The following is a 20,436-nucleotide window of genomic DNA, read 5'->3' on the forward strand; positions in this document are numbered from 1 at the left end:
GAATTGATCCCGATACAGAAAGGTGCCTGCATTCTTAAGCAAGAGTGTATACGCTCAAGATCACTTAACACCAATGGATTAACAGTTACAAGATCCTAATATTCGCCCTTGGTTTATAAATTTAAAACACGTATGGGGACCACAGGGATCTTAGTATTACACACAGAGAAAGAGAAATAGAGAACACACAAGATTGACATCAACCCACCCTTTCCTTAAATGTGCAAATTGTGATTTGTGAGACTCTTCAGGTTCATCGTGCTTGGTGACTCCAGTAGCAGTCAGACTGTCGCCATGCTGACATTGCACCGCCATTTCCAGCTTCTTGTGTGTATTGATTGCCAATCCTGAGGTCTCCAGGGCTATTAGGCAAAACTTGCTTTACCTTCCTGGAAGTATATGCCATTTGTGAACCAATGTATACAAATTAACACTGGCCGGCTTCCAATTATGAGGCAGCTGGCAACTGCCTGTGCCAGTGTGCTTCAAAACAACATTTGCCTAGTGTGAGGAGAAACCTTAGTTTAGATTATATCATCCAATAGTGCAAGAAATATGTGCTATTTTTTTCTCACTGTATAAATATCTGCCAGCAGAGTAAATAAGTTTCTGCTTAAAATACATAGATTTTGTAATTAAAGCACAGCAAGGTGCATTTGCTTGGGTTTTGATCATTAACATAGGCTTCAGTCTGGGCTCCATTCTCGGGAGATAGCTGAGTAATTTATAGTTACATGAGGGTTGTTATGATACAGAGAGTTTCTTTCTGAAAGGAGTGAAAGCCATCACTCTTGTGACATTCTGTTCTGTTTGCTTTGCAGTTTTTTGGGCGGGAGCCCATGAAAGCCAGTGGGAGACACACTATTGATATTTGCTAGGCTGAAGCCCAAATCCTCCAGCCACCATCTTTCACCAATGTACTACGATGCCCCTAAACAAAGAATTATTCTTCGTGAGTCTCGCACGTAGTGTAAACCCCATGGAGGTCAGGGAGGCCAATCCCTTTGTTCAGTAAAAATATTTATGCTCAGATCCCCAAAACGTTATGAATCATTTTTGGTGTTTTAAGGTCAGGATGTGGAGTAAATTATTCCAAAAGTTATAGTAGCCAAATATTATTCCCTCCAAAGGTTTGTGTAATATCTGTTTATCTGTGGTCAGATGACTGCCATGTATAATTAGAGGCAGACTTTGTTAAGTTACAGCTACGTCAACACAGCTGAATATAAGTTGAAGTTGTTGGTGTACTTATTTTTTTATTAGCTACCAGAGGACCAAAAGTTTTCAAGAAGCTTCATTTAAATGGACCCAGACCTACAGACTAACAAGCCCCAGGGCTTCTAGGTCTTCTGTGGAGGCCCAAGCAATTAGCAATGGGTGACTCTTCCAAGCTCACCTCAGATTAACTTGGAAATGATGTGAGATCTTTCCTCAAAATGTTGAAGATCTCAGATCATTTCCCCAAGCCAAGGCACAGAAAAATGGCCCGGCTCTCAGATTCTTATATACCCCCATTCAGTATAATGGAGCAATGTTGAACCATTAGGGAGAACATTAAAAACTGCAAGGGCTAAAGCTGCAGAGGGCAGGAAGCTCCCAGCCACCCCACTGGTCCTCTGCAGACTGAGGAGAACTTCACTGGCATCTCTACAAGCAATTACAAAAAGAGCCATAAGCTCTTTATTGATCATAGTTCTGCCCCCCACCTGCTTGTATTCTAATCAATAGTGTGTTCTTGCACTGTGGCTCCCCACTTAAAATCTTATTGCAAGCGACACAGTTCATGTTTAGCGCAGCAATTCATAGGATTGGGTGCTACTCATAGATCTAATGCCAGAATTTGTGCACTTTTCAAGAATCCAAGGACTTGGATGAAGGACACCTCGCCAGACCAACCCAGAGGGCAGTGCTGGTTTTGAATGAGAGCCAAGCTTAGCTCTCATTGCCAGCCAGCATTTTAAATTTCCCAAGATGCAATCCCTTGGTTTGTGGATCTATGAAATGTATTTCTATAATTTGGGTAGAACATGCATGACTTGGCCATACCTTGGTTGGCGTGGTGGGGGATCACTGAGTCCAGGACACACATACCTACCTACCTGCGCGCGCACACACACACACACACACACACACACACACACAGTCTGACACCAGCCCTGGCTGCTCAGCTGCTTTTTACATGTATTTGATTAGATGTGATAATTCACCTAAATTCTAACCATATTTCAGGCAGATTAGGAAGACAGAACTTGCATGTTTATATTAGCCAACAAGTGCTAATGGAAAACTTTTGAAGCCCCTGTATTTTCAGTAGAAGCAACCTGTTTTTGCAAAAATGTTCTTCCTCAACAATTCATTGCTTGGCTTTCGGAGTGGTATTATTCAGTACTGCTAAATATATAAGTGCAGTGAAAGTTTCGATTCTGAAAAACAAAACAGCTGCTTCTTTTCACTCTCGAAAATATTTTCTTCGAAGGACATCAAAATATGTAACCCACAAAAACTCGATTAGGTGTGTACATAGATTTTGTGTGTATCTCAGTTGTGTTTCCTATCCTTTCACATTTACTGCTATTTTGCTCTTCCCCATCAGTACCTTATTTCAAACTAGCAGAATATAACCCCATTTAACACAGTAGGCTTTAAAGATGTATAGACTGCTGCCAGCATTGTTAAAAACTTATTTAGTAACCAACTACTTTCTGCAAAATCTGTACACGTGTCGGAAAGGCTAACATCCATTTTCAAATCCTCACTTTTGATGAGGAATTCAGTGCAAAAATTTGCCCAGTCAGCTTCAATGGTTCAGGACTGCAATACCTCAAAGGCCACCTCTCTCTGTAGAGTGAGATCATTCTCTGAATACCTTCTTTGTGTGCCTCCTCCACAGGAGGTCCAGAGGGTGGCAATACAAGAACAGGGACTTTTCTGCAGTGGCACCCTGTTTGCTGGCCTTCATTATAAATCTTTAGGCACCAGACAAAACATTCCTCTTCAACCAGGTCTTTGGCTGATTGACATCTGATGCCCTTTTAAATGTGGGGGGGCGTTATTGGTTTGTTGTTTTTCTTATTTTTACTATGTATTTTGTGGGTTTCATATTTTAATTTTATGTTGTGAACTGCCCTGAGATCTATGGATGAAGGGCGGTATACAAATTAAATAGATGATGGTAATAATAATAATAATAATAATAATAATAATAATAATAATAGGCATTACATCCACCACCACATTCACATGTTTTGCCAAAGGAGAAAAGCCTTTGTTATATGCTTTGACTGACTTACCATTGTCTCAAGTCCTTGCATCAATGATCAGTATTTTGTCCTTTTCGGCCAGAAACAGATTTAAAGACAGCACAACTTCCCATTCTTTAGCATTTACAATGTATGGGGGAGGGGGAAATAAGCAACATGTATATTCTCTCAGCCATTTGATAGGTCTAATTAGTCAGTGTCAGAGAAGCAAATCATTCAAGAAATTTACAACCAGTGCACTAGAACTCTGACACATGGCTGCAAAGGGGACTGTCTAGACAGCGCAATTTGGCATGAATAAAAATGGTGTAAGGAAGATGATTGGGAGCAACCAGGCCCCTTAAGCGACATTTTGGCCCCATGGAAGAAAATATGTCATGGGGTCTCTCTTTCCCCTCCTGCTCATCACTGACCTTGACTCCACTCCAGAAGGACCTCATCTGCAATGATCATTATGGTTTGAGATTTTTTTTATTTAATGCAGCACTCTTAACTACACACAGCCCCAGACCCAGCAATTTTGCATCTGGGATGCAATCCAGCAGAGTTGAGCATGCATGAGCTGATTCATTTCAGTGGGCCTAATTACCAGTAGAATTATGGCATTAATCTTTAAATGGAGCAAGCGATCAGTTTTGAATAATCTGTTTCTTTTTATTGGAGTACATTGGTAAGAGACAAGCAGGGAATTAGAGCAATTCCCCTTACTTTGCAGCTCTTTTATGTGTGAAGAAATCTTAAAATCACCTGGTTGTGTGCATTATAGAGAATACCTGCTTCCATATCCAGCTAATATAACTAAATCATATTTTACTGCTACAATGTCAGCATTAAGGATGAAATATGGCTTTGAAATCTATCCTTTCCCCCTGCGATTTAAAGCAAAAAGCAACAGGTGTGTATATAGTAGTGCCTATCCTGGCTGTATTTTAGAATTTTAACTTCTTAACTCTTCTTAGTTCTCTTTTGCACTTTAAAAGTTTTCCGCTCCAGTTTTCTAAAACAATACAGGAGGAGAGAATGTGACTCTTGGCTCGACCACCAGGAGCTGGAGTTAAGAAATTGGCTGCTGTATTTCTTGAATTTCTTTGTTTTTGGGATGTTTTTATTGATTTTACCATAAGCAGACTGAAGTATAGACAGGATATATAAATGTACAACCAATCAGTGAAAAAAGTAAAAAGTTTTGACACCTTGTGTGCAATCGTATTTCTTCATGGTATGTATTCTCACACAGGGCAAGTTGCAAAGTGGGTTTCCCCTAGCAAAATAAAAATAAAGAAGAATCCCATTGAAGGGATTGGAATATATGATCCATATCAAGGATGGGAAACCTGTGGTCCTGCAGGTGTTGCTGGACAGCTTCTCCCATCACCCCTGACCATTGGCCAGGCTGTCAGGGGCTAGTGGCAGCTAGAGTCCAACAGTGTCTGGAATGCCACAGGTCAGCCATCCCTGTTCTGTGTGATGCACATGATCAAGAGGGCTTAATGCTTCCTGCCACCTTTGTGCCAGATGTGCTGCCATTACACTTGTGTGCCTCTATCACAACCAGGTACTATGCAAATCCCTAGAAAAGTTTTAAGTGCTTGGCTGAGATGGAGTGAATGCACCGGCTTGGCTTCTAATGGAGATCCACTCTGCAACTTGCTCACACTCTTAAAACAGTGTCTGCACCAATAACAACAACAACAACAATTGTACCCCACTCTGGGTCACTTCCAGCATATAAAAAATAATTTAAAAACATTTAAAACTTCCCTATACAGGGTTACCTTGAGATATCTTCTAAAAGTCAGATACAGTGGACGCTTGAGTTGCGAATGTGATCTGTGTGGGAGGCACGTTCGCAACCCGCAGCGCTGTGTCTGCACACGCGTGGGTCGCGATTCAGTGCTTCTGTGCATGCGCAAGCACCAAAACCCAGAAGTAACCCGTTCCATTACTTCTGGGTTTGGCACAGTGCGCAACCCGAAAACACGCAACCTGAAGCATCTGTAACCCAAGGTATGACTGTAGCTGTTTGTTTCCTTGACATCTGATGGGAGGGCGTTCCACAGGGTGGGCACCACTACCGAGAAGGCCCTCTGCCTGGTTCACTGCAACCTCACCTCTTTCAATGAGATAACTGCCAGAAGGCCTTCGGAGTTGGACCTCAGTGTCTGGGCTGAACGATGGGGGTGGAGATGCTCCTTCAGGTACACTATTTGTCTCAGCTTCACCTAGATGGGAGGCAGCAATGCTGCTGAATGCCAGTTGCTGGAAATGAAATGGTGTGTGTGTGTGTGTGTGTGTGTGTGTGTGTGTGCTTTTGTGCTGGAATCCTGCTTGTGGGTTTCCCACAGGCATCTGGCTGCCCGCTGTGAGAACAGGATGCTGGACTAGACGAGCCATTAGCCTGAAGCACCCGGCTCATCTTATGCTCTCACAATTCTTCTTGTGGGTTTGTCAGTGGCCTACAAGTCATAGATAATAAACCCTGGTGTACTTTTCCCAGGCCTACAAACTGGCCCATAATGCCAGATGTTGCATCAGGACCAGTCCTCACTTACTTGGTTTCATTTGCTCTCGAATTGTAGCAAGACCCAAGAAAACGTCTATTTTGATATGTTCCTATCGGTAATGGACTTTAAAGCACTAAATAACTTGGCTCTATCTAGTAGTGAAGCCCCTATTTATAAGTATCTGGCTTGTATATTAGCTTCTTTAGCATATAACCTTTGACCACATTGTGAATAAGTGCAGTATCCCCATTAAAATTTGCCCAGGCTGGAAAATAATCTGAGCATGTACTTCCTGGTACCTTGAATATTGTAATGGTGCCAGGGACTGAGGGAAATGTAGTTTTTTCCTGGAGCGCCTGAGTTCTTAGCAAGCACATCAGGTACTCTCTTAATACCTGGGGTGCTTCTGAGTGCCTGGCACCTACACTAAGGACTCAAATGTCCTGGGAAATGACATATGAATGATTCACAGTGTCAAGGAGTGAGGAAAACCCCACTTATTGCCAGGTAAGTGGGGAGGCAGAGCAAGTTGCAGGGGCCCTGTGCTGGAGGAGGCTTCATGGATCCATTGTGGCCCCAATGATGTCTGCAGGAACACGCCAGTGTCTGAAGTTTAGAATCAGGCGGGGGGGGGTGTTTTCTGACGTTTCCTTATAGCTCAGTTGGTTAGAGCATGGTGCTGATAACCCCGAGGTCACAGGTTTGATTCCCGCAAGGGACAGCTGCATTTTCCTTTATTGCAGGGGATTGAACTAGAAGGTCCTCAAGGTCGCTTCCAACTCTGCAATTCTATAATACTTTGAGAAATAAAAGGTAAAGGGACCCCTGACCATCAGGTCCAGTCGTGGCCGACTCTGGGGTTGCAGCGCTCATCTTGCTTTATTGGCCGAGGGAGCCAGCGTACAGCTTCCGGGTCATGTGGCCAGCATGACAAAGCCGCTTCTGGCAAACCAGAGCAGCGCACGGAAATGCCGTTTACCTTCCCGCTGGAGCAGTACCTATTTATCTACTTGCACTTGGACGTGATTTCAAACTGCTAGGTTGGCAGGAGCAGGGACCGAGCAACGGGAGCTCACCCCATCGCAGGGATTCGAACCACCGACATTCTGATCGGCAAGTCCTAGGCTCTGTGGTTTAACCCACAGCGCCACTTTGCGCCAAATTTCTACTTTGAGAAATAGCCAAGTCCAATTTCAAATTGGGCAAGGTGAGTGGCCATCACTACCTCCATCATATCTGAACATCAGACTGTCCCATTCCAATCCGAAATCAGGATAGATAATATCTTTCATTATCATTCAGTAGCAATTTAGGATCAAAAGGGAACCTGGGATGCCTTCTCCATGGCATGCCCTCCCCCTGTTAGTTGCCAGGCTCCAAGTCCAATTGATACAAGAAAATATCACCAAGGCAACTATCTGTAAACAAACAATAAACACCTATAAAAATGGCAAAAGAACCATAGTTTCTTTCCAAAATAGGTTTTATCTTGTTGTTGTTGTTTAGTCGTGTCCAACTCTTTGTGACCCCATGGACCAGAGCACACTCCTGTCTTCCACTGCCTCCCGCAGTTTGGTCAAACGCATGTTGGTAGCTTCGAGAACACTGTCCAACCATCTCGTCCTCTGCCGTCCCCTTCTCCTAATGCCCTAGGCTTTATCTTAAATAATTGCAAATGCAGTAAATAATGAACTTAAGGACATTGTCCTCTTTCTATGTTCCTCCCAATGGAAACATGCTGATGGGGACAGCTACACCCCTGCTTTAAGCCGCTTATATATGTATATGATTTACTACAAAGCTTGATGGCTAAGCCCTTTGGGGATGAAACGCCTGATTAGCGGAGTGACGTCCGAGCACGGAACAAATGATACGTCACAAGTGGACTCTTTATTTACTGCATTTGCAATTATTTAAGATAAAATCTATTTTGGAAACAAACTATCTGTTTGTTTGCAAATAGTTGCCTTGGTGATATTATCTTGTGCCTATTGCAGTAGCCCTTGTATCACCACCCTGTTTATTGTTTTATTGTAGATTCCAAGTCCAAGCATTCCCCCCAAAACAGGGTGGCCTAAAACTTGAATATAACAAAAGAAGGTTATTCATTCAGATGTTATTAATCTTAAACCATATTTTAGTTTTGGTAAAATTCCATGTGGACTTTGGTTTTGGAATCCATATGAGCATTTGTGACATTTCTTCTGAAACAACATGGTTTTATGAACTCTGGTTCACCCAGCTTTGCCCTTTGCTGTTAACACTGTGAAACTTTATGATGCATGCAAACCTCATTTGTGCCTCTAAACTGTGGTTTGGGAGAACTGCGCATAACCTAGAAAACTACACTAAATCATAGCTGTGTGTGCTGTTGAGCCTTGCCTTGCTATTTTCTTCCTCCCACTCTTTCCTCCTTCAGGTTATCTGGAAAATCTGGGTCAACACAGTCATCTCCAAAAGTAACAAAAACCAGTTCACACGAGGTTTGAAGAGAAATAGTTGAACGTGCTCATGCCAGATTTGATATGAAAATCAGAATTGCTCAGTACACTGCCAAACATACACTCTGTACTTTACTTTGTCTTTACTTCTGAGCTAATGTTCTCCTTCCAGTTTTTAGAAGAAACTTATGCAGGGTTGTAGAAGGCACTGCTGTTCCAAATTTGCCCTGCCACCTTTCCATCCTTGGTGGTGTGGAGCCTTTGGTCCAACACAGCCCTGTTGGTAGTGTGTGCAAGGACAAGGTCCACATTTTGGCTCTTCTTTGGCCTAATTGTAGTCATTCCAGCAAATGAGGGTTGGAGTGCAATTACTTGTTGAATGTTTTGAATAAAGTAGAGCGAACAGTGAACGTCCACAGTCGCATGGCAGTAATTCTCCAAGGTGCAACTTGGGGGAGGCTGAGGAAGATTGGAGGATCTGAGAGCTAGGAGAAGCCAGGTGACATGCCCTAAGACAAGGGGTGGTTAACCTGCGGTCCCCTCCAGCTGCGGTTGGGCTCCCAACTCCCACCAGCCCCAGCCAGCATAGCCAGTGATCTGGCATGATGAGAGTTGTAATCCAGCACCACCTGGAAGGCCACCAGTTAGCCACCCCTGCACGTGAGCTGCTCTAGCCTGGTGTTGCTGATTTGGGGAAGATACCAAAGGGCTTGGGGGAGACCTGCCAGAGGAAGCAGGCTGAGAAGTCTGTCCTTTGAGTCTGGAGAAGAGCAGTTCTTGGACCAGGGAACTGAAAGGTGTGGCTCCTCTCTAAAGGGTGTGGGGGCGGAGTGTAATTAAACCACAGAGCCTAGGACTTGCCGATCAGAAGGTTGGCGGTTCGAATCCCCGCGACGGGGTGAGCTCCCGTTGCTCAGTCCCTGCTCCTACCAACCTAGCAGTTCAAAAGCACATCAAAGTGCAAGTAGATAAATAGGTACCGCTCCGGCGGGAAGGTAAACGGTGTTTCCGTGTGCTGCTCTGGTTTGCCAGAAGCGTCTTAGTCATGCTGGCCACATGACGCGGAAGCTGTATGCTGGCTCCCTCAGCCAATAAAGTGAGATGAGTGCCACAACCCCAGAGTCGGCCACGACTGGACCTAATGGTCAGGGGTCCCTTTGCCTTTACCTTTAAAGTGTGCGTCTATTGTGGTTTTAACTTTCTGCATGCTTTAAATTATGCTTGGGGTTTTTTTAGTGAAGGTTTTATTGTTTTAGCTTTTTGTAAACTGTTTCCTACAACCAAGTGGTATATAATTTTTTAAAAAATAAATAACTATAGTTATTTTTATCATGTTCCAAATACTGGAGCAAGATGTGTTATGTCCCCTGTATCCCGATCCCAGTGTTGTCTTAAAGAGGTTTCTGATTCAGAGGACTCACACTTGGGGATGGGCAGCTCTCAGCACCCTCTTCTATACTGTCTTGCAGTCCCATGCAGAGCTTGACTGAGGCCCAGGGCAGGAGTTTTATTAGAATAAACTTATAAACTCAAACTAAAAAAAGCAGCCAATCCCTGGTGGGCCCCTCACCCCCTGCCAGCTTAGACCTCCAAGGCCTGGGGCAACTGTACCCAGCTACCCCCACCCATCACAGGCCTGATGTCCTGTCTTGGGGGCATGGCTCTCCCATGATCCTCAGAGTGTAAAGATGACTCCCCTATAGCTTCTCCTGCTCCACAGCCATGCAGGAGCATGGGAATGCAAAACTGGCTGTGGGCCCTTTGAGAATTGTGGACAGTTCTCCAAGGGACATAGAGCTGTTTGAAGAGCCTTCATAAGCCTTTGGATTCCTATGAGCCACTGAGAGAGCATCTTCCATAGGGTACCTAGGAGAGCCTGGAGCTGCCCAAGGTCCTGAACTGCCAGGCCTGTAGCAGAAGGAGCTCTGGGCACTGCTTCCTGTTCACCTGTGAGCCCCAGCAGAGCAGGACAGTAGGGTTAGATTCCATACATTATACATAGCATTAGGTGGAGCATTAGATCTGTAAGGACAGAATGGCAGACAGCAGGAAACATTGAAGGGAGTAGCAATGGAAAGCTTTGCCTGAAAACTTTGACCCTGGTGCAGCTAAAATTAGCCACAACCAATAGAAATTAAACAAGATGTTAGTCTCAGTTCAAACAAGTGCTATTGTTTTTAAAGGTACATAGTCATGGCTAACTAACTCAACTGGAGCCTTTTGATTTTCTGACAGAAACATCAAAATAGACATATACTTGGGTCTTGCAACAACCATCTTCATATTTTTACAGTGTCCCCCATTTCAAAGGAGTTAATGTTGTTATTTCAATTAAGCAAATCCTTATTGCGCTAAAACCTGCTCCTGTTGCAGATGTGGAGGTTGATGAGCTAAAACGGTAAAAGAACAGAAATGGGAGCCATTTTAGTGAGGAGAATCACTTCCTCCAACAGCAAACTTTGAGCATCTTCAATAACCCAATAAAAATATCAAAATTTTCAAGCAAAAGCAATACATTAAGTTAATAAAACAAATTTCCAACAATAAAAACCATAGCCATAAAATGCAGTGACAGCAGTCAAGACAGAACAATGTATCATAAAGTAGAAAGCCAAAAAAAGTAAACTGCCCTGAGGTGGTCAACAAGGTTCGCACAATGCACATGTCTCAGAGTGGGGAAGTCTTCCACAAATGCGGGGCACTGCCACAGAAAAGCACCACCCTCTGATGCCCCCGGATATTTTGGGCCACAACTCTCTTCCGCCCCACCCCAACCAGCCTGAAGGACACCAAGTTGGCAAAGTCTGGTTTGAAGAGTAGGGCCTTAGTGCATGAATTGTGCAGTTGCATACAGGAGCAGCTTCCTCTTTGGGCAGCAAGATGCCAAGCTGAATAGCATGCTATACATCACAGTGATTTGTGCCTGCAAAAAATTGGAATTGTGTGTGTGTGTGTGTGTGTGTGTGTGCGCGCGCGCATAATAATATGTATGTATGAATAATATTTTATTTGATGTTCTTTTCAAAAAGGGATCACAAATACAGAAATACTATTTAGCAACATAGTGTGTAAGATTACATATTCTTTAATAAGTTTATATTTCGCAAAAAGAGGAGCTGGAACAGAGGCAACCCAGCAAGCGATATCCTGCTTTGTTAAAAGGATGGTCCTTTTCAGAGAGAGAAAACAAGCCAAGGCACATCTGGCAAGCCTGACGTACACCAAGAAATGTATAATTTTGTGGATGAGTGACTTATTTAACACTTGCATTATTTAACTCAGCTGTGGTATAATTCAAGACAGCATTATTCCATTGTTTAAATTTTTGCAAAATTCCACTGTTTCTTTGTACACCATTAGTGTTCTTTGGAGTAGTGAGCAATGCATAAAACTCTCAAAATAAGCACTGTGCTGTGTTCCCAGGAGGCAACGTGAGTGATAAGTCTTGGATTTTGGTATTTACTGAAGGAAATGTATTGGAAAGTTATCCCCCCAAAAAAGAACTTGCTTGCTTTCCCCTTCCCTTTCTGCTGTGCTTTGTACGCATAAGAGCCTCTTTGTGTACAGAGTTGCTTCCCAATCCTCTTGTGCAGCTCTCTTTGGGAGGGTCTTACACACAATATCTCAGAATAGGAGTATGTATTAAAATGGGAACTGATACATGAAGTGTTGCAGATTTTTAGCTGGGTGCCATATAAATGAGGATGCTAACAAAATTTGGAATATCCTAGATTTCAGTGGCAGATTCTGGAATCCCTCTCAGGATATTTGGACAGGCTCCAGGGCTTACTGGACTCTGAGGAGACGCAGAAAAATATTATTCCCTCCATCAGGGACTTGCCGACAATAACCGAAGCAGGTTATTGCCATGATCAACCCTTGCCAAGGTTCAGTGTCTCAGCCTTGGCCTAATAAAGCTCTGCTTTTTTAGATGATTTGCAGATACCTTGGAAAACAACACAGAAGCTTTAATTTTCCAAACCCGATAGGAATAGGAAAGGACTATCTTTAAAAATTGGGGAAGGGGGTACAAAAGAGGACACAGATTTGCATGGAATTTCAATGTGCTGGTTTGTACAAAAGGATGCAAATTTAGGAACAGTTGCTATAATGTAAATAGAAATACATTTCTCCATTGTGTGTCCATACATCTCCAGCATGCAGGTTGCTAGATGACTTGCGTGCCTATTCAGGGCTTGTCCGACCTAGAGCAAAATGTGGATCGTCACTGGCCTGTCTCCCCGTTACTTTAAGGGTGTCCACATGGCAACCTTCCCACTTTAGTATTGTCCTAGGGCTTTGCCCCTTTTCAATCATTGTAAAGTCCAAAGTGGCCAGGGTTTGGGGGGGGGCACATTTAATGAGGTAAAGGTCTGGGACAGCACTGGGATGAGGTCCACATTTTGCTCTGGTGTGGATAAGCCCTCTATTTACTGTCCAGACGCTAACTGCAGGGGGTTGCCATGTGTGGAGTAAGATAAATGCCCCCTTAGTTGGCACCAGAGATGGTTTGCCTATCTTTATAAAGTACCTCTTCCCAATAGCTGGCTGTAATAGTAGTATTGTACCTTAGTATGCATCTGCAGCACTGAGAGTGAATTTTAGCATAATAAATATATGGTACTGAAAAACAGCATGTTGCAACACAGAGCTAGTATTGACCAATGACTAATTTCTGGGCACTGAACACTACAGAGTTAGTATTGTCACATGCTGAAAAGGGCTATTAATAGGGTGAAGAACTCGGAATGGTAGGAGATTTATAATCCTCTTGGAAGCAATAGGCAGGAGGCAAATGATGGAAACAGGATGAGGCCTTATTAACCAACCAGAAAAATAGCACTCCCCTGGTGTTAATGAAATGATGAAGTCTTGGAGACAAGCAGGAGGGGAAAACAGCCAGCAACCAGTTACTGCATAAGAGTGTCTTTCATCCTCAAGGACTCCAGGAAGTGATCACTTCCTCCATCAATGATGAATGGTGCCACCTTTGAAAATGACCTTTCTGTCTTCCGAAGAGACTGCACTCTGAAACATGTTGGATAGTCAGAACTACAGTGCAATGAAGTCAATGAGACATGAAGGTGACCAATTCTTAGAAGCATCAGTTCATCACCTTTGTTCATAATTTGGTCTACAGCAGGCATAGGCAAACTCAGCCCTCCAGATGTTTTGGGACTACAACTCCCATCATCCCTAGCTAACAGGACCAGTGGTCAGGGATGATGGGAGTTGTAGTCCCAAAACATCTGGAGGGCCGAGTTTGCCTGTGCCTGGTCTACAGAGTGGACGGTGTCCACTGTCCTCACTGTTAGATTTCATAGCTTTTTTGTAATGCCTAATAAAGGTTTGGTGAAGTTAAGTCATAGCTTTCATGGTGCATACTGAATAATGATTAAGAGTTTTGCAACCACAAATGCACCCTCCAGTGGCCTTACAAAACATTTCCTGTGTTGCAATATTTAGTCTGGTCTTGCTTTTTCAACTCACTTTTATTTTATAGTTCTTTCCCCCATTGAAATGAAATAGCATGCAGCTCTTATGAATTAAAAACTGCGCTTATCTTGCTTTAAAAACAGATTAACAGCCCGTTCACACAGCAGATGCTAAACACATCTAGATGACCACCTTCATTGCTGAGGTTATAAGACACAAAGAGAAACGCAACCCTTGAATAAGGCTGGTACCAATTAAAAAGATAAGTTCGCAAAGTGTACAAACCAATTTGACCTCAGGCCAGCTCTAGTGGTGTATGACTAGTTGTGCAAGAATTTGGATGCAAATTCTATTGCATCCTATTTATGCCCAAAGTTCCTGATCTAGATAATGACTCTAGATGCAGTGTGACTTACCTGGATCAAGGCAAATGTGTTTCAGCAAGAATCTTCTAATGAAAGCGAATCCCAGTGGTGGAGCTTTTTCTTCCTTCTTCTGGAGGTCCAGCATAAGAACATTAATTCTCAACAGGGATGTAGTCTTGAGGGGGGGGGGAGAATATTCCCTTGCTCTAGACTCAATATGAATGTTCTCCATTAAGCCATGCATTTTCAGTGTTGTGCAAATCAGAGATCTGATGGGATACCTTGGGAGCAAAAATGTGTCTGAAACTATGGCTGCCATCCATATGCTATCCAGTGCTGCTTTAAAAATGAATGAATGAAAATGGTGGATTGACCAGATTATTATCTCCTTTCAGAAACTCTGGAAAATGGACCTAGCAAGTGTGAAAGGTGAGTAAAAGTTACCTTTGCCAGTTGCCCATTTCAGAAGTGTACGTAAGGTGCAAGGCGTGGGGATGGGCAAACATTGCCCTGTTCACCTCAGGTATTTGGCAAGAAAGCCCGGAGGGGCTTTGCAAAACCCACATCTTATGTGCATTTGACTTACACGATTTCAACCATACCTGGCTGAAGGTGGGCTGGTGAGGGGAAGGACCGGAGGTTCCAGGCAAGGCCTGTTTGGCACACCTGGAAGTAGGGTGACTTTGCCCAGTGGCACCGTGGCTCTGGGACTGGTGGGGATTTGCCGTGAGATCATGCAAGAGCCAAAGGCAGCTCACTCACAGGGCACTTCCAGCAGGCCTTGCCCAGGAACAAAGGTCAAGGCCTGGCACAGAAAGAGATTTTCAGCTCTCGGCCTTTCTTCCCAGGCAAGGTCTGCTCAGTTCATGGGAGCATCCCCACAACTCCCAGAGCCACTGTGCTGCTGGCCAAAGATGCGCCACTAGCAGGGTGCGCCAAGCAGGACTTTCCCCCTCACTAGCCAGCCTGTAGAAGGCAGGGTGGCTCAAAGGGTTAGTTTGGGCTAGGTGCGATTTTCGCTTGATCCTCGAAACCTAGCCCTCACATAAGAAGTGATTTCTCTGTAATAAAAGAGAACGTGTGCAGAAACCGATTCTTCCCCGTTTGCAAGCTGAGCTATGGGAAAGGAGGGGAGTGGAAATCCTTTAACTTTGGGGGAATAAGTATCTTATTTCACACACACACACACACACACACACACACACTTATCTTAGACAGTTCATTCATCCCTGTGCATCCTGCCCTCATTGTGTGCAAAAAAGGTGCAGGAAATGAATTTGCAACTGCTGCATGAACAGGTGGTGAAGGACAGTAAGATGGGAATTTGGGGAAACTTATTGTCTGCTCCAAGGTTCGCTTTCAAGTTGTTTTTTTTATGTGGGATGTTCTTCTCAGGAGTACTGGAAATATTAATAAAATGAATCTAAGTATTGTTTAATTATTGTAATATAATATTTATATAATTTTAGTGGGCTTTGTCACTGTAGTTCAGTTTCTCCATCTCTATTTCTCTCTCTCTCTGCCTTCTGCTGTTTTATCTTGGTAAAAAAAAAGAAGAAGGCTTCTTTAAAAATGAAAATGCTGTAAAATGCATTGCCTCGCTTTCTAAGTACTTGACAAGAATCATCATCAGACACGGAAACATTTTTTGTTGCTTGATTCTAGTGCAGCTAACAGAAAGAGATCAAACAAAGATGAGACCTATTGGAAGGAGATCAACGCAGCGATGGCCTTAACAAACCTTGCACAAGGAAAGGACAAACTCCAGGGGACAACCAGCTGCATCATTCAGAAATCGTCACACATATCAGAAGTAAAGACTGTCAAAGTGCCACTAGTTCCACCGTTTTAAAGAGAGTTGTTGCTTTTCTTTCCAACACATGTGGACATGTATTTTTCATGCCATTGGTTCCCCCCCCGTAAGATCAGAATGAGAGGTCTGAAGCAAGAATTGAGAACCAGGTTCCTTTTGTAGCACGGTCAGTAAAAATAAGAATGGGAAGTTCTCGCCATGCAGGCATGCTTGAAATCAATGGCAATCTCTCAAGAGCCTGGGCGTGTTCTCGTACGATTCCCATTCGTTTCAGTGTTGCTTGTGCAAGAGACATTCCCAATGAATTATGCACAAAGATGGCAATAAACAAGTGCTCCCTCAGGCTAAAATATTTTGATTTCTGGAATAAAATATAAAAGCAGTTCTATAAAGGGCATGTAAATTATGGGTGGCGAAGCCTCCCAAGTTTGTTTGTTTTTTTAAGTCAAAACTATTAACTTATTTTATTGTATTAATCAAACTGCACATTAAGCGCTGCATTGCTATAACAATAAGTGCCTTGCTTTCGTACAATAAGCTAGAACGTGGGCATAGCTCAATACAACTGTGCCTCAAAAGTGTGCCAACGCCACAACGCTTAACCTTTGCATGTAATTTCTAAATGCATCCTGACCAGTTTAAAGCTGACCTCAGAAAGGGTAGACATTTCTCAAAAGCCCTGGAGCATTTGCCTTGTATGGATTAAATAAATCTCTTCGGTGAAATGGCTACATTTTACAACGGAAAAGTCCACTATGTTAACAAGTTATGTGGGGGTTTTCTTATTCAAATGGGGGAAACGTTGCTATGCCTCTATGGGTCCCCCCCCCTCCTGACTGCATTTGCCATATGTTAAAAAATACAAAGAATAATTCCTTTCATAAGTGCAATACTGTATGTGGGGGAAGAGTCTCATCTTTTTTCAAGGAGAATCCTGATTACGTACATTAAAGCCGTTGCTTCAGTTACTTTGCAATGTGAATGTAAAAAGGAGAGAGAAAAAAACTCCAATAGCCACAGGTGGACAAAACCATTATAATGGAATTGCCCAGTCCTAGAGCTTTTTCTTTCATATGGACTAAAAGGGCTGCCTTTGAATGTGTGTTTTATGTGAAGAAAAATGTACGTTGACCAGAATGGTCATTCACATTACTTATAATGCCTCTTCTCAGATTGCCTAGTCAGTACATTGACAGAGATTGGAGGTTAACAATAATAGAGAGTTCAAAGGGGATTTAAGCCTTACATAAGAACAAGCTCTGATTCTTTTATGTAGTTCAAATGTTTAACTATAAAAAGACTCATTGTGATAGTTTAAGTCGTTGTCCCAATGATGAAACCATCAGTAAATCCAGTTGGGATTCCTTCCTTTTAAGCTCTCCTTCTGACTTATTGAAACTGTTATGTAAGTAAACAAAGCAGATCACTTTTCTGGTACCAAATCAACCTATGCTTCAGTTTGTTATTTATACTGGAGCTCAATAACTTTCCACGACGGAAACTGTTATTGCCTTAATGCGTCCAAAATGTTTTTATTTTGGTACGGAATGTATCAAATGAAGAAAATCCCCATTTCAATGAAGGGGGGAAAGAAGGCATAATGAAATCTATATATTATATAAAGCAAATCATTGGAATTAAAAACACATGGGGCACACACAACACACCAAACAATTGTGGCACTGAAGCAATTTAAAGTCAAAGTAGATGCTAAATTGGGCATTAGAAACACCATTTTAAACTCCTAAATTTGACTAAAGCAAGTATACTTTGCTCCAACCATACGAAAATATTCTAATCAGGTTTACCCTCTTGAATAAGCAACAGTAAAGCCAAATATAGCTTATACTCGGGTCAGTAAAATAAAACTGGGAAAAGAGCTGATTATCCAGAGTCCAGTTCAGGGGAAATGGAAACCTAGCTTATTTTCCTTAAACCAGTTTTAATGTAACATCTGAATAACAGTATATTTGTAAATCTAGTTAGAGATCCTAGTTTGGAAATGAGTTCTCAGTCCAGGAAAGCTGCTAATCCTGTTTTTATACTCACCCCAGTTTGGTACATAAAAAGAAATTGACCAAACCCTGTCTGAGGTGGGCAGAGTCACAGCAAAGATCATTAAGCAAAATGCCTAGAACCTGATCCACTTCATCTTCTATGCAGGTACAGTGGTGCCCCGCAAGACGAATGCCTCGCAAGACGAAAAACTCGGTAGACGAAAAGGTTTTCCGTTTTTTGAGTTGTTCCGCAAGACGAATTTCCCTATGGGCTTGCTTCGCAAGACGAAACGTCTTGCGAGTTCTTGCGAGTTTGTTTCCTTTTTCTTAAAGCCGCTAAGCCGTTAATAGCCGCTAAGCCGTTAATAGCCGCTAATAGCCGCTAAGCCGCTAATAGCCGTGCTTCGCAAGACGAAAAAACCGCAAGACGAAGAGACTCACGGAACGGATTAATTTCATCTTGCGAGGCACCACTGTATTGGGTGAGTTCAATTTTTCTGGTGGAAAAAGCTATCCAGATGCAGAAAGAGGGATAGTTTCAGGACCTTACATGCATGGATCAGCGCAAAACACAGTGTGGAACTGGATGTCCTTGTAGATTTGCTAGTTTGCAATACAATAATGAGGGTCGGGCAATGCAGCCAGAGCAAAATAAACTACATTTCGATTTAAAATCTGAACTGAGTCTTTTTGTTTGGGTGTAACCTATTGGAATTTTACTCCTACCCCTTCTGCTTCTAATAAGACCCAGTGAACTTCTAAGCTGCCCATTCCTTCTTTACTTGACATATATGGCAAACTCCCGTATAGTGAGGAAGATCAGAACCCTTGGTGAAGCTGACTTTCAGGTATGCAACGCGCTGCTCAAGCATAGCCAGTTCCAATTGCACTAATATAATCTAGATAGCAGATATCAAACCTCGATGTAACATGTAGAACGCATCTTGATGTAACATAGCATTTTGTGGTTGTTGTTGTTTTAAAGTGTACAATTAAAATGATTTGATATGAAAAAATATTTTGTACATAAATATATATATTTTTACTTTTTTAAAATTGCTATTTTGCATTGACATAAAAAGCAGGAAATATATGTTACGACTGTATGAACAGTTGAAGGATACTTTTGGTTGACTTGCACCTTCGTGCAAAAGAGGTCTCCCCCCACAACAGTGACTTTCAGACCTGACCAACTAGACTTTGTCATAACAATGTGAGTTTTTAAAGAAAACAGAGTAAACACTTCACTTTAGTTCATACTATTATAAGTTATTCTGTTATTAACTATTTTGTGACAATAAACGGTCTTGCCAAACTTTTCTGTAAGACATATTCTCTCTGCTTTTTATTTGGGTGATTGGCAACAAAACGGAAGTACTAACACCACAAAACTAACCATGCTTACTCAGAACGACATCGGACTGAAAAGAACGAAAGCCACAGGGCTTGCTAGTATCAAAGATTCTGTGTGCAAGTATGTATAAGTTGTTTTTTAAGGGGCACCTATGAAAAATCAGGTACTCTGAGAGGTGCAATGTTTTTCCAGAGAGCATGGAGCATCTTGGATTGTGCAGTGCAGCCACTTGGGGGTAGCAAATATTTTTGGTCCATCCTTTTGGTGTCAGGGCCAGGCTGGAACTGTGAGCAGACCTGGAAAGCGTGATTTTCAGCCATGAGTCCCTGAGGTCAGGGATCTAACCTGTTGGAGCTGAGCTTTGAGATGGGCTCTAGAGCCCAAACACCACAGAAAGAAGGGGTGTTGTGGGACAGCCTGCAAATGCAGGTTTCTAAGGTCTATCCCCCAGGTCTATTTAGTATCAAGCCTAGATCCCACCAGAGCCCAAATCAAAATGTGCCTGTTTCAGGGCAACGTCCTCCCTGGAGCCCTCCTCAATGCCAGTTTCCTTTTGCAACTGTACCTCAGTGAGGGGATCACAGGGTGAGGTTGCTGCAGGCACCATGATGGGGCTTCTTTTAGGCTATGAATGTTATTGTAAGCATGCATAGCAGTATCTAGGGCTGCCAGAAAATATGGAAAATGTGACTCCCAAGGTACTTTGATATTACTGCAAGTCATCCATTATGGTTCAACCTGGCATGGGGAGGGGGCAGTACACATGGATTCTGGGAACAATGAATACTGCATTTCACATAATATATTGTGGCCCCAAATGATATGTCTAAAGGGGGGTCCACTGCAACATCCACCAGGAGCTGTCTTTGTCACATTGTCTAGGTTTGGGAAATGGAAGAAACCAACAGGGGCAGAGTGAGGTTGATCAGTACTGACTGAATCTAATTTTGGGCCTAGATAATGTTGCCCAATATAGGGACGGGGGTGGCGCTGTGGGTAAAAGCCTCAGTGCCTAGGGCTTGCCGATCGAAAGGTCGGCGGTTCGAATCCCTGCGGCGGGGTGCGCTCCTGTTGTTCGGTCCCAGCGCCTGCCAACCTAGCAGTTCGAAAGCACTTCAAAGTGCAAGTAGATAAATAGGGACCGCTTACCAGCGGGAAGGTAAACGGCGTTTCCGTGTGCGGCTCTGGCTTGCCAGAGCAGCGATGTCACGCTGGCCACGTGACCCGGAAGTGTCTCCGGACAGCGCTGGCCCCCGGCCTCTTGAG

At 43.1% G+C, this 20,436-nt stretch overlaps 1 protein-coding gene across 2 annotated transcripts in view; it reads left to right on the forward strand.

Annotated features, from left to right (window-relative positions):
- MKX (mohawk homeobox) overlaps nucleotides 1-19,142 on the forward strand; it is a 66,399-nt gene extending 47,257 nt beyond the window's left edge. The window contains exons 6-7 of one of the 2 annotated variants that reach the window (XM_028750852.2): nucleotides 14,402-14,435; nucleotides 15,672-19,142. In XM_028750852.2, coding sequence (XP_028606685.1) covers nucleotides 14,402-14,435; nucleotides 15,672-15,858 — 221 coding nt within the window. In that variant the 3' untranslated portion in view covers nucleotides 15,859-19,142. The remainder of the gene's footprint in view (nucleotides 1-14,401; nucleotides 14,436-15,671) is intronic. The other variant, XM_028750855.2, reaches the window with a different exon arrangement.
- Nucleotides 19,143-20,436: the final 1,294 nt, after the last annotated feature.

This window comes from Podarcis muralis, chromosome 12 (assembly GCF_964188315.1).
Source record: "Podarcis muralis chromosome 12, rPodMur119.hap1.1, whole genome shotgun sequence".
NCBI classification, from domain to species: domain Eukaryota; kingdom Metazoa; phylum Chordata; class Lepidosauria; order Squamata; family Lacertidae; genus Podarcis; species Podarcis muralis.